This window comes from Dasypus novemcinctus, chromosome 26, assembly GCF_030445035.2.
Source record: "Dasypus novemcinctus isolate mDasNov1 chromosome 26, mDasNov1.1.hap2, whole genome shotgun sequence".
Lineage (NCBI taxonomy): Eukaryota > Metazoa > Chordata > Mammalia > Cingulata > Dasypodidae > Dasypus > Dasypus novemcinctus.
This window is the reverse complement of record NC_080698.1, coordinates 37,483,685-37,497,300: the sequence shown is the minus strand read 5'-3', so window position 1 is coordinate 37,497,300 and position 13,616 is coordinate 37,483,685. Positions and strand designations below refer to the sequence as shown.

At 37.8% G+C, this 13,616-nt stretch overlaps 1 protein-coding gene across 21 annotated transcripts in view; it reads right to left on the bottom strand.

Annotated features, from left to right (window-relative positions):
- The window catches only part of CHL1 (cell adhesion molecule L1 like), a 221,934-nt gene that overhangs the window by 66,791 nt on the left and 141,527 nt on the right, over positions 1–13,616 (bottom strand). For 15 of the 21 annotated variants that reach the window (XM_071212165.1, XM_058288736.1, XM_058288738.2 and 12 more), the window contains 3 exons: positions 3,267–3,389; positions 1,783–1,953; positions 772–819 (listed from right to left, as the gene is read on the bottom strand). In XM_071212165.1, the coding sequence (XP_071068266.1) occupies positions 772–819; positions 1,783–1,953; positions 3,267–3,389 (342 nt within the window). The remainder of the gene's footprint in view (positions 1–771; positions 820–1,782; positions 1,954–3,266; positions 3,390–13,616) is intronic. The other 6 variants (XM_058288742.1, XM_058288740.1, XM_058288750.1 and 3 more) reach the window with 1 other exon arrangement.

Below are 13,616 nucleotides of genomic sequence, written 5' to 3'. Positions count from 1 at the left end.
ATGCAACAATACATATGATTGGATTATTGATTTCAAAGGAAATGACATTAAATTGTACACTTAAGCAGTCTACCTTCAAATGGAGGGTGCACCAAGAAGAACCCTCACTCATGCCTGCTGATGTTGCTGGTGTATTAGATGTCTAAGTTAAGCCACTGATCCAAATGATATGTTTGTTGCACTCAAGTAATGCATCCTCTCGCTATGGAAAACTGGCCTACTATATAATTCAGCTTTACTCAGGCATCTTCTATAAGAGTACTAGCTCTAGCAGATGCCCATAGAGCAAGATCCTAGGGGCAAATGAGTTTTAGAATCCTGCAACACTGTAGTCTCAGAGAATAACAATGTACAGTTGCATATTAAATATTCTAAGGGAAATCCTGCAAGAAAAATATCCATTTAACTTTTTTAAACCCACTTTTTTTCTATTCTTGACATCCAACCATTTCTTTTTCCTTTCTTTGTGTAACAGCAATCAATTTATGTACCATGGGAAATATTTTAGGAGAGCCAAAATAATTACTCCATTAAAATATATTTTTATATAGATTTTATATAGAGATATATATTTATAAAGATCATTTCCTTTGCATATGTTTAAGTGGAGATGGAGCCAACAGCACCCACAATAAGGGGTTTTCCTTAACAGGAAATATTAGCATTACAATAAATTCTCAAGGACATTAAAGGAAAAGTTTAAATTCTGAGATGACAATGAGCTACTAAAAGTGAAAATAAATGCCAACACTCCACATGCGTTCAACTTACCCTTGGAACCAATTTCTGTGGATGAACTCGAGTCATTAGCATGCTTTACTGAAATAAAAAAAAAATGGAAGGAAAAACACACACAAACATAATGGTAGATGCTGATACCAATATAAAATGAAAAGTTGTATTTTTTCTCTTGAAAAATTACAAAATGAAGTCAAACAGTGCTTCACTAGAACATTGTGTTTGGGAAGATGTTGAAAAAATGATTTCCTAACGAGCTTAGTATTGAACAACGACAAATGAATGCAGATGCAGCGAATCTAAATCACTGTATCATTAAGGAAAATATCAGACTACCAAAAGATGCTATAGTGAAGCCCTGGCATAATGTATCTACACATAATAATTTAAAATTTCACAGACTAAATTAGACAATGGAATGGTAATGCCAACTTTCAACTATACCAGAGCCAATTATTCAGTCAGTGAACTGGTGGAGATTATCTATGCCCTTTGGATGTTATGGTTCTTCTTCCCACTAATTACTTTTTCCCATTGGAAATCCAGTTTGGCATCTGCAGGATCAAGTATGCAAGGGGAGCAATACAGATAACTTTGCCAGTTTGGGAGGAGGGGAAGGACAAAGGCTTGATGCAGTAAGTTTTAATGCTGCTTCTTTTGACTTTTGACTCCTTTTACTATTTTCTCTTCCATTTTCAGCCTGTTGGTTTATCAAGATCACTGTGAATCAATGAATGCCTAAGACTTGTTAGAAAATCTCAAATTTCATTGTGTATTTCACACACTGAAAATGACTACATCCTGCAGATGTCAAATGAAATACATTAGTACCACGAATTGAGATTTGATTTTCTGGCTGTGAGAAACAGAGCTACTGCAGATCTGCATCTGCAGATGTCTCTTTCATCTGGATGAAGTCTCTAGAGTTGAACTAAACAATGCCAGAAAATATCAACCCAGCTTTAAATTGCTTCAGCCAGAAAGAAATTATAGACACATTTGCATTCAGCATTCACGAAGGAACGATAAATTATGTGGACTTACAACTGTTAACTGTTAGTTTCATTGGCATTTTCTGTACAATAGTCCTTAATCTTGGAAATGCAGCAAAGCAACAGTAATCATTCCGACTGTCTTTTTCTTCCACATTTGCAAAGTACAGATCTCCCTTTTGGCTCATGTATACTCTTTCATCTTGTTCAATGTGTTCTAATTCTGGAAGAAAAAATCTTGCCATTAAAGAGGGCAATATTCCCTTACTGCATCTCAGTTTCCTTTTCCATTACCATCTTTTATTTTTCTTTAGTTGTCTGCTCCTTGTATTCATATCAAATTGGGTTCTCAGAATAGGAGGAAAGAGTGAGCAGAAAGTAAAAAAGACACGAAAATGGTTTTCATCGTTAACTAGGAAAATCCAGAGGGGAACCAACAGTCTGTACGTGTCCACCTCCCTAAATATCAGGGCCTCTAACGTGGCTCTTTCTGTCTGCATTGGCTTAGCTGAAAACTGGTCAGTTCCAATAATGGTCTAATTATTACTGGTATTTTCTTAGAATCATATTTCTTTAAAACAGAGTTCCCTGAAAGTGGTGTGTGACTATTAATCTCTCTGTCCTGGATGCAGCCGGGAGGATTCTAGGGTGACAGGAGTCTGGGACTTTTGGATGAGGCCAAGAGCAGCTTCATTCACTTTTCTCTGACCACTTACGTATATGATCATTTTTCTCTGTGAGCCACAGTGAGAAATCATTTAAGAAGCATTACTGAGACATAAGCCACATGTGCTTTTTAAAAGAAGCAAGAATTTCAATTCAAGAGTTAATAAAAATTTTTGGCAAGTCAAACATGGAGGTTAATATTCATTTCTCTGTGGGCTAATTGTATTTTGCAGAGGGAACATTAGCACAGAAATATTAACAACATTTTAAAATTTTTAAATATGGAAATAAGAAGCTAGCAACAAAAACACAAGCCATCCTCAGCTTTAATGTGGGTTATTTTCCAAAGCTAAGTGAATTGTTTGGAATAAAGAATATATTTTCCTCATAGACATTTTATACATATGTAGCATCTGCTGTTTTCTCTAATATGGTAAAAATAGTTATATTTGGTGAACTTTAGTATTTCCGTGTATATCCTTCAGTGTCTATTTCAGACTAGGATCAGACTGTAACTGAATCTAAATTTAAAAATCTATTTGATTCCACATTGACAGCCTAACCTAGTAATTTTTTTTTTTATTTTTATTTTTTTGAGGTACCAGGAGCTAGGGATTGCATTTGGGACCTCATATGTAGGAAGCTGGTGCTCAATCACTGAATCACATCAACTTCTCTGAGTTGTTTTTTTCCATTTGTTTTGCTTGTTGTTTTTGTTTTTTGTGGAGACACTGGGATCCAAACCCAGGACCTCCCATGTAGGGGCGGGACTCAACTACTTGAGCCACAGCCACTCCCTGGTGTTAATTTTCCATCTGTGGATGCATCATTTGCCATGATGAGTGAGACTGAAAGGCCCTCTTTACTCACCAATATTCATCCAATAAATGTGTAAAGGTGGAAGTCCTTTCGGGGGGTTGCATGGGAGGACAACTGGATCCCCCTCTTCCACTTCCAGAGGGTCAATTTTTTCTTTTGGGAATTTTGGAATACCTGGTATAGATAAACCATTTTAAGATATTATTTTAAAATTAAATTTTAATGTCATATAATATCTAAATACATTCTTTTAAAGATATTAGAGCATTTTTAATAAATTTAACAACCCAAATCCTGTATCTCACATCTACTCCTGCAGAGGCAAATACTGTTAATAACAGTTTTTGTAGATGTGTATTTATCTACAACTTTTAAAATACTTCTGCATTTTATAAGTCTAGACAAAAAACTTCTACTAGGTGCCATCAACAAACCGTGAATGCTTGTGCATGGCTCTCTGTGCAGATGTATAAATCCTGGGTAAAAGTTTGCTTGTTTTATTTTTGATAGGTATGAAATGCTTTTTTTCTCCAAACATCTTTTAGGAAGTTTCATATTCTCTTTCCTGTTTTATTGTGAAGTCTTTGAATGTTACTGGCAAATGTTCCATTCAGAGCATTAACCAAACTAAATAAAAACCTGAAAGCCCATATTGAGAAAATGGTAAGAATGCAATGAAAGCCAAACATGACCACTTGAAGTTGCAAAGAGAGCCACCCACACTGACATCACTCCTAATAAATGAACTTTTAAATGAAATGAATTTGATATAGGAAATGAGGCTATACACCATTTCAAACTATTGTGTCCTTCCCATGCTGAAATCTTCTAAGAGAGCAATATGGTTAAAATGGGAATAAAAATCAGAACTGAGCAGAATTGTAAATTCAACACCAAAATTTAAGATTTTTATGAAAATATTTATGAGGAAATTCAAGTGTATTCTGCCTGAACATGATATTGCTATCTTTCAACTTTGTTGGATAATTTGCATTACAGAGGTTCATATGGAAGGAAAGGACCTTAAAAGGGCATTTATAACATTCCTGACCTGATGGAACTTATAAGGAGAAAATCCCTTTTTGTGTTTCCTTCTTAAATTGTGTTCACAACAGATTACTATTATTGGAAGTCTAAAGATATACTCATAAAATTTCTTCTTGAGAAGCTCTATGCATTTCCTATATTTTTGCTACTCCCCTCCCCACCTGCCACCTCTCTAGAGGTTGAGGGATTTTGCTGACATTTCTCTTACGGATGCACCAGCTGGTTACAATGAATTGCTTTCTGTCTAGACTCAAGGACCTTTCCAGGCTTAACGTCGCAGGGGGCAGCATATGGTTATTACGATGCCTTTGCAAGGTCATAAGACAAGCTATTGTTCTCATGACAGTCCTCTAGTGGATTCACTCTTGGTCAACCCAGGTTCAGGGTTGTCTATCTTATGAGGCTTGTGTTCTAGCAGTTGGCTGTCAGATTTCTGCTGCTAAACATGGACATATATTTGAAATGACATCCATCTTTGAATTATGTTTTTGGTATAGATTACAAGAGATTTCCATCAAAAGCTAGGAAAGCACGTTTAGTGTATTTGCCACATTAAGATTTCTGTAGGTAAACTATCAATGCCACCTATTTAGTAAAGGCTTGGCTCTGACTGAGAACAACTGACATGCTAGTCACTTTGCAGTAGTAGGTCTAGTAACTTCCAGAACTATTATGTACTCAAAGCTCCAAGGTCAAATCATTTCATGTTTCATGGAATTCAGTATAACTGAAGCCCAGTAATCATTGACATGGAACTTAGCATTGTTGTAGTGTAGTTGTTGAATAGTCTTATATTCAGATACAAGGGGTAATAAAAGTAGGGAAGCAAATTAGAAAATGGACCATGCAATCCTTTTCTAAAACACCCAAATTTTGCACTGCCTAGTCTGAATAATAATAATAATGATGATGATAATCTGAACACAGTTCACTGGGTATTTTATAATACAAAATAGCTAAATAATAAGAAATGCAAGTCTTTAACTAGAGATTTACCCCCTAGAGCATATGAAAAATATGAGTCAAACATATTTGTACTTGTACTGCAAGAGAAGTACAAATCATCCTTGAATTAAATGTAGATTTTTAAAATATTAATTCTGAAAATGTAACTTTCTTATTAAAGTGGCTTCCAAGACATCAATAATAAAAAAATAAAATAAAATTTAAAGTATACCGAATACTTTAAAGACTCTATACTTAGATTTTGAAACTATTTAGTGAAGCCAAAGTCAAACAACTAAGGGAAAAAATTTAACACCAACAGATAAATTTAAAACTTACATGCTGTAACTCTACAGAAGGCATGAAGTCTACCTTAATACAATAAAGAAATGACTCCATTTAAAAATAACTCTAAAAATGACTTTCGCTAGTTGTGTTCCTCTGTTCATAAACATTAGCATTATTATTTACTGTTAAGTAAATTGTAGACACTCATTTTTCTTTTTCTTGAGGCAACTACATTTCTTGAGTTTGCCAACATACTTCAAATGAGTACTCCATCACCACCACAATCAAAATTTCTTAACTGTGCTTCAGCAAGACTGGATTTGACCCTGGAAAGGCCTCTCTGCAAAGGGATCAGAATCTACTTGTGCATTAGCATCGACCTAATCAGGACTTTACTAGGGTTTGGAAATCCCGTAGTAAGTAAATCTGGATGAAGTCAATTTTCCTTTCTATATTACATTAGTACCAGTCTATGTGCATCAGCAAATCAGGCATATCTATTTATTATTCTCCAATAGGCTTTCACAATTATTAGTGTGGTAGACAAATTACTAGCAAAACCTCCAAAGGAATAAGTGATACTCAAATACATGCATGATTTGTTTCTTGAAAACTGCCCCAGTTAGAATCTAGTACAGAGAAATTTTCCTGGAGACAAATTAGCTGCACATCAGTCTTATTGCTAGAGCTATCAAGACACTGTAAACCTGGTGGTGGATTTGGCCCAGTGGTTAGGGCGTCTGTCTACCACATGGGAGGCCCGCGGTTCAAGCCCCGGGCTTCCTTGACCCGTGTGGAGCTGGCCACGCAGGGGTGTCCCTGTGTAGGGGAGCCCCACATGCAAGGAGTACGCCCCGTAAGGAGAGCCACCCAGTGCGAAAGAAAGTGCAGCCTGCCCAGGAATGGTGCCACATACATGGAGAGCTGACACACCAAGATGACGCAACAAATAGAAACACAGATTCCCTGCTGCTGACAACAACAGAAGCAGACAAAGAAGCCACAGCAAATAGACACAGAGAACAGACAACCAGGGTGGGGAGGGGAAAGGGAGAGAAATAAATAAATAAGGAAATCTTAAAAAAAAAAAAAAAAGACACTGCCACCCTACAAAGGAGAAACCTATGGGAACTCTACAACTTAACATGCTGTCAATAAGTTTTGAAAATGATCTCAATTATTTCAACCTGATATATATCTTTGTAAATGATAGAGATAATTCCTCAAAAAATGTTTATATCTGTAGGATAATGTATAGGACTATAGGATAAACTGGGTTCTAGTCCAGGTACTAACATTAACTGGCTATGTAGCTTCAGATGAATGAATATCTTTATCTCTCTCACTTTTCTCTAGCATCCTAGAATTCTTTGAATTCATCTCTGACTCTTCAAAAGCTTCACTAGGTTAGAAGCTTCTTAAACTGCATAATCCCACCATGCCAATATGCTTAATAGTGAAGACTAACAATGAAAATGGTACCAGAGTCATTTAACCAATAGAATTCATATTAATTAACCACTTCGATGAAAAATGTACTTGTGGCTTAATCAATACCAAATTGTGTAACTCTAGAGGTTGTCTTTCTCTGGCATTCAGTGAGTAAAATCAAAGGTTTCTCTACAATCTTCTGCCAAGATATTTTAAAAAAAGAAGTACACGTGTTACCAGAATGATAAAAAAAATCTGCACCAGTGGAAAGCACAGGGGTTATGCACAGGAACTCTGCTGTTGACTATTTGGGGTTGAATCCTGACTTTGTCAACAATGATGTGACCCTGACTGTGTTACTTCATGTGCATCAGTTTCCTCATCTGTAACATGGGAAATGTAATGATACCTAACTCAGGTCAAAGTTTAAATTAAGTTATTTCATGTAAACCAATTAAATATTGCCAGGCACTTAAAAAGTTATTCAGTACAGGTCAGCTATTATTCACACATTTTCACATTGCCGGATCCACACAATCACACTGTACAGAAGGGAGGGCGGCAGAAGAACAAAGTGTTTAGTTCTGCTGTAGGTTCTGACTTCTCCCATGGCCTATACGGAAAGATTTAGAACAAACTTTTCTGAGGAGGTGTGGGGGAGGCTAGACGGGAGGAAATGCTGTGCATTTCATGTAGAAACTAAGATTTTTTTTTTTAAGTGAATTATTCTCCCCTCTCTAACACTGGGGTAAATAAACTTCAGTGCTGAAGAGCTTTATCTGTTTTGAGTTCTCCCTCTGTGTACAAGACTGGCCTGGTGAACTTCTGAGTGCCTTACATTTAATTTGAATGTGCTTGGCAAGTTGCATCATTACAACGAATGCAAGCTCCTCACATGCTGTAATATCCCCAATTCAATTTAGTTGATTTCCACTTCCTGTGGAGTACCCCATTACTCCAGTTAGGACTACAGAGAAATAACACTGGCTTTCAGTCCATGAATTTGTAATGAATTCACACTAAGGGAGGACATCCAATACAACCCTTTTCAGTCCAGTCCTTCATATACTCTGAAAGGTGAGAGCAAAATTCCCAGCCTTAATTAAAACTTTAACTCAAAATTGCGCTCTCAAATGAACAAACTAATCTTCTTTGGTTAGTGTGCATATATTAGTAGAAGAATTAAAGCGTATGCTGCTGTACCTTGCTTTTGCTATCCCATCAAAGTGGTACCGAGCCATGGTTTATCTTAAGAAGAAAGGAGGGAAGTGGATTTGGCCCAACGGATAGGGCATCCGCCTACCACATGGGAGGTCCAAGGTACAAACCCAGGACCTCCTGACCCATGTGATGAGCTGGTCCATGCGCAGTGCTGACGTGTGCAAGGAGTGCCCTGCCACGCAGGGGTGTCCACTGCTTAGGGGATCCCCACGCGCAAGGAGTGCGCCCCGTAAGGAGAGTTGCCCAGGGCAAAAAAAGTGCAGCCTGCCCAGGAATGGCACCGCACACACAGAGAGCCGATGCAGGAAGATGATGCAACAAAAAGAGACACAGATTCCTGATGCTGCTGACAAGAATACAGGCAGACACAGAAGAACACACAGCAAATGGACAGAGAAAGCAGACAATGGGGGAGGGGACAGGAAAGGGGAGAGAAATAAAAAATAAATCTTAAAAAAAAGAAGAAAGGAAATTAAGAGGAACCTGAAGAAGCCATACAAATGTAGAAACCTAGCACTTTAATTATTTTAATTGGTTTTCATTTAAAAAGTATGAAAGTATGTCATCTATAAGTCTTTCATTTCTCACATTTTGATAGCGAGTGGAAATTGTATTATTATTTTTCATTTTTTTATTCTTCAGCCAATTTACTAGTAAATCAATCTCTGATTACATATATTCATGCAGGAGCTGTAAGGCAATGTAGAGGGGAAAGAAAATTTTAAAAATGACATCTTCCTCATTTTTAAGGATCCTAATTTATATATATATATAATCAACAGGCTCTCCCAAATAGTTCATAACTAAATGCTTTGGAAAATTCAGAGAACTTGTACATGAATGTGCATAGCAGCCTTATTTATAAGAGACAAAAAGTGGAAACAAGTTAAATGCCCATCAACTGGTGCATGGATTGACAAAATGTGGTACATTCATTGAATGGAACAGTACTGAGCAATAAAAAAGAAACAAACTACTGATATATGTGACAATATGGGTGGACTCCAAAAGCATTATGCTATACAAAAGAAGCTAATTGGAAAAAGAACAGGATATTGCATGATTCCATTTATACTCAAGGTAGAAAATAGATTGGTGGTTTCCTGCAAGTGGGAGTAGAAACTAAGCATGATTTCAAATGGGCATAAGGAATCTGCTTTGGGAAAAACGGGAATATTCTAATACTGGATTATGTTCTAATACTGGATTATGGTGATAGTTGCACAACTCTATAAATTTCCTAAAAAAAGCCATTGTATACTTAGATGAAATTTATGGAATATAAATGATATCTCAATAGGAAACCAGAAGTGGCTAAAGTGATAGAGCATTCGTCCAGGGTTCGATCCCCAGGGCCTCCTGACCTGTTTAGTGAGCTGGCCCCCACACAGTGCAGAGTGCACAGTGCTGCTGTCACACGCAAGGAGTGCCATGCCACGCAGGGGCGTCCCTGTGTTGGGGCTCCCCATGCTCAAGGAGGGTGCCCCACAAGGAGAGCCACCCATGTGAAAAAAAAGTGCAACCTGCCCAGGTGTGGCACCACACACACGGAGAACTGACGTAGCAAGATGAAGCAACAAAGAAAGAGACACAGTTTCCCAGTGCCTCAGGATAATGCAAGGGAACGCAGAAGAACACACAGTGAATGGACACAGAAAACAGACAATGGGGGGGAGGGTACTGGGGGGAAGGTGAGGGGAATAAATAAAAATAATAAATCTTAAAAAAAAAAAGATAACTTAATAAAGCTGTTAAAAAATTTGGGGTAGAATAAGAATTCTGAGTTGAGAAGGATATGGCCTAAAAAGTGAAGTCCTGCATAGTCAAAGTAGAATTATTTGTATCATTCTTACAACTCTACTGATGATTGTGCTAATGATGGCAATAAATCAATTTTCCTATTCACCAGCCCATGACCATATATGTCTACAAGATATAGGTTTCTTGAGTAAAGGGACTTTGTTTTGTTTATTGCTATACCCCAAATTACTAGAAAAGTGGCTGGCACATAAACGGCATTTAATAAAGAACTTATTCTTTATTAAGAATAAATCCTCATGCCATGCCTAGGAAAATCCATTTAGTTAAATGGTTTATCAAGTATTTGAAAACAGTACATTGTTTTTACTGCTTTCTTTTTCTTTTAATCTCAGTTTCCCTAGCAAACTATTTATTGTTGAAAGGAGAAAACTGAACACTGGGTATACGCGTTTCTGAGACACATAGGTTTCAGATTGTAAGGAGCAATAATAGGGGATTTTCAGCTATGTACTCATGTTGAAACTCAGATGGTTAGACCCTTTAAAGGTAAGTCTAAAGAAAACTTTAAGAAATGAATAATGAGCCAACCAGGGGACTTCCAGGAAACTGGAGGGTTAGACAGGCAGAGGGGTCACTTCTCTCCCAGAAAAATAACTAGAGGACCATCAGAAACTGTCTGTAAGAATGTCCTAGGGTTTAGAATACCAGGGGTAGACCAGATACCACGCAGAAGAGAGAGGAGGGATGGAAAGGAGACTCAGCTGGCTGGAAAAACCCTGGGAGGAAAGCTGCAATGGCACTGGGTCCTCTGCCCCTGGATGGCCTCTATGGACTGAGGGGATTACAGGGCCCTTCTTCCCCAAGAGAGGGCAGAGGGAGGGACACAGCCCACAGCAAATTCAGATTTTGGCCAGCACACCTGGTCTGCTGCATTGGAGGAGACTCACACTTCCAGGCCAGCTGAGGCCCCAACATTGTTTGCCCTGGGAGCAGCCAGGGAGCTGAAGATAACTGTCTTCTCAAACACTCTTCCTAATACCCTCCCAACTCCCCTGGGCTGGTTACTGAGGACTCCGAGGAAGGAAGATGTGGCCAGCCAAGGGAGGACAGCATCTTCTGAGAAAGTTAGTTGGGGAGGCTTGGCCTGTCCTGAGGACATTGCTTCTGCACCACCACCTGCGCAGGGTTGCCATGAATGCATTCCTCACTAGCTTCTGGGGACTGAGCTGAGAGCTCTGCTGAAAAGTGCCATCTGCTGGCAGATCAGGAAAGTGAAGGGAACAATAGTAAGAAATAAATAAAAGAGGCAATCTGATGCCTTCACTGCACCTTCTCCGCCCGCCCCCCCTCCCCAGGCCCATGGAAACTGGCCTGTACCCCATTCCTGGGTCCTTACCTCTGGTTTGAGAAGTTAAACAGTAACAATCCTAAATATCTAGAACAAGTTGAACCAAGAGTCAAACAATAGTGGTAGCACAGAGCTACTAAACAGTAAAGCCCTAGGCAAGAGAGAGAAACTAAACATCAGCATAAACTCTACATCATCTTCACATACCTAGACATCAGCAAAAAATTACAAGCCATACTAAGAAAAAGGAAGATATGACTCAAGCAAAGGAACAAATCGAAGCTCTAGATGAGACAAAGAATTTGAAACAACTAATCAATGAGGTTTATACAAATCTCAAAAACCAAATCATGGAATTGAAAGACAACATGGCTAAAGAAATAAAAGACATTAAGCAGACAATGGATGGGTAGCAAACATAGCTCAAGTGGTTAAACATCTACTTTCCATGAGTAAGGTCCCAAGATCGATCTCCAATACCTCCTAAAAACAAGTGAAAAACCAACTTTCACAAGGGAGCAGATATAGCTCAGTGATTGAGTACCTGCTTCCCACGCGATAGGTCCTAGGTTCATTCCCCAGTACTCCTAAAAAATGTTAAAAAAAAGATGACACTGGGTAAGCACTAAGAAAAATTTGAAAACTTGAATAGAAAAATAACAGAGCTTATAGGAATGAAAGACACAATAAGTGAGATTAAAAATACAATAGTGGCACACAACAACAGATTTGAAATCACGGAAGAAAGAAACAGTGACGTAGAAAGCAGAATAGGTAAAACCGAGAAGAGAGAAGAACAGAGAGAGAAAAGAATAGAAAGAATTGAGCAAGGTCTCCGGAGTTGAATGATAGCACAAAGTTCACCAACATATGTTATGTGAATTCCAGAAGGGGAAGAGAAGGGAAAAGGGGCAGAAAAAGTATCTGAGGAAAATATAAACAAAAAATTCCCAACTCTCATGAAAGGCATAAATATACATATCCAGGAAGCACAATGTACTAGAATAAATCCAAGCAAACATAATATTCAGGATGCCAAAGATAAAGAGAAAATTCTTAAAGCAGGAAGGGAGAAGTGAAAAATTACATACAAGTGCTGTCCAGTAAGAATTAGTGTGGATTTCTCTTCAGAAACCATGGAGGTGAAAGGCAGTGGTATAAAATTAAGGTACTAAAAGGAGAAAAAACCTGCCAGTCAAGAATTCTTTATCCAGCAAAACTGCCCTTTAAATATGATGGTGCATTTAAAATATTCACAGATAAACAGAAATCAAGAGTTCATAATCAATAATCCAGCTCTGTAGAAAAAACTAAAGGGAGTTTTGCAGCCAGAAAAAAGACAAGACAAGAGAGAGAGGCTTGGAGGAGAGTGTAGAAGTGAAGATTATCAGAAAGAGTAACCACAATGGCAAAAAAAGATGGGCAAAAATAAGATGACATATGAAAGCCTAGAATAAAATGGTTGAAGTAAGTAATGTCTTTTCAGTAATAACATTGAGAGCTAATGGATTAAACTCCCCAATCAAAAGATATAGGTCAACAGAATGGTTAAGAAAACATGAACCATCCATATGCTGTCTGCAGGAAACTCACATTAGACCCAAGGATGCGAACAGACTGAAAGCGAAAGGTTGGAAAAAGATATATCATGCAGACAGTAACCAAAAGAGAGCAGGATAGCTATACTGGTGTTAGACAAAGCAGATTTTAAATGGAAAAAAGTGATGAGATGCAGAAGGCCATTATATATTAATAAAAGGGACAATCCACCAGGCAGGACTGTTATAAATATCTATGCACTTAAAATTCAACAATAAACAATTCAACAATAAAAAGACAAATGATCCAATTTTAAAATGGGCCAAAGACCTGAATAGACATTTTTCTGAAGAAGTCAAATGGTGCAAAAATCATATGAAAAAACGTTCAACATCACTAGCTGTTAGGGAAATGCAAATCAAGGCTACAAATGAGATATCATTTCATAACTATTAGAATGACAACTATTAAAAAGTTGGAAAATTATAAGTATTGGAGAGGATATGGAGAGATACAGCCACTATGTAGAATGATACAGCCACCGTGGAAGTCTGTTTGGTGGTTCTCAAGGAAGTTATATATAAATATATATCTGCCATGTGACTGGGTACTACTACTACTAGGAATATACCCAGAAGATCTGAGACCAGCGATACAAATAGACATACGCACCCTGATGTTCATAATGGCCTTATACACAATTGCCAAAAGTAGAAAACGATGCAGGTGTCCATAAACTGACAAATGGATAAACAAAACTGTGGTATATACACAGGATGGAATATTAGTCAGCTGTAAGAAGAAATGAAGTAATGAAGCAT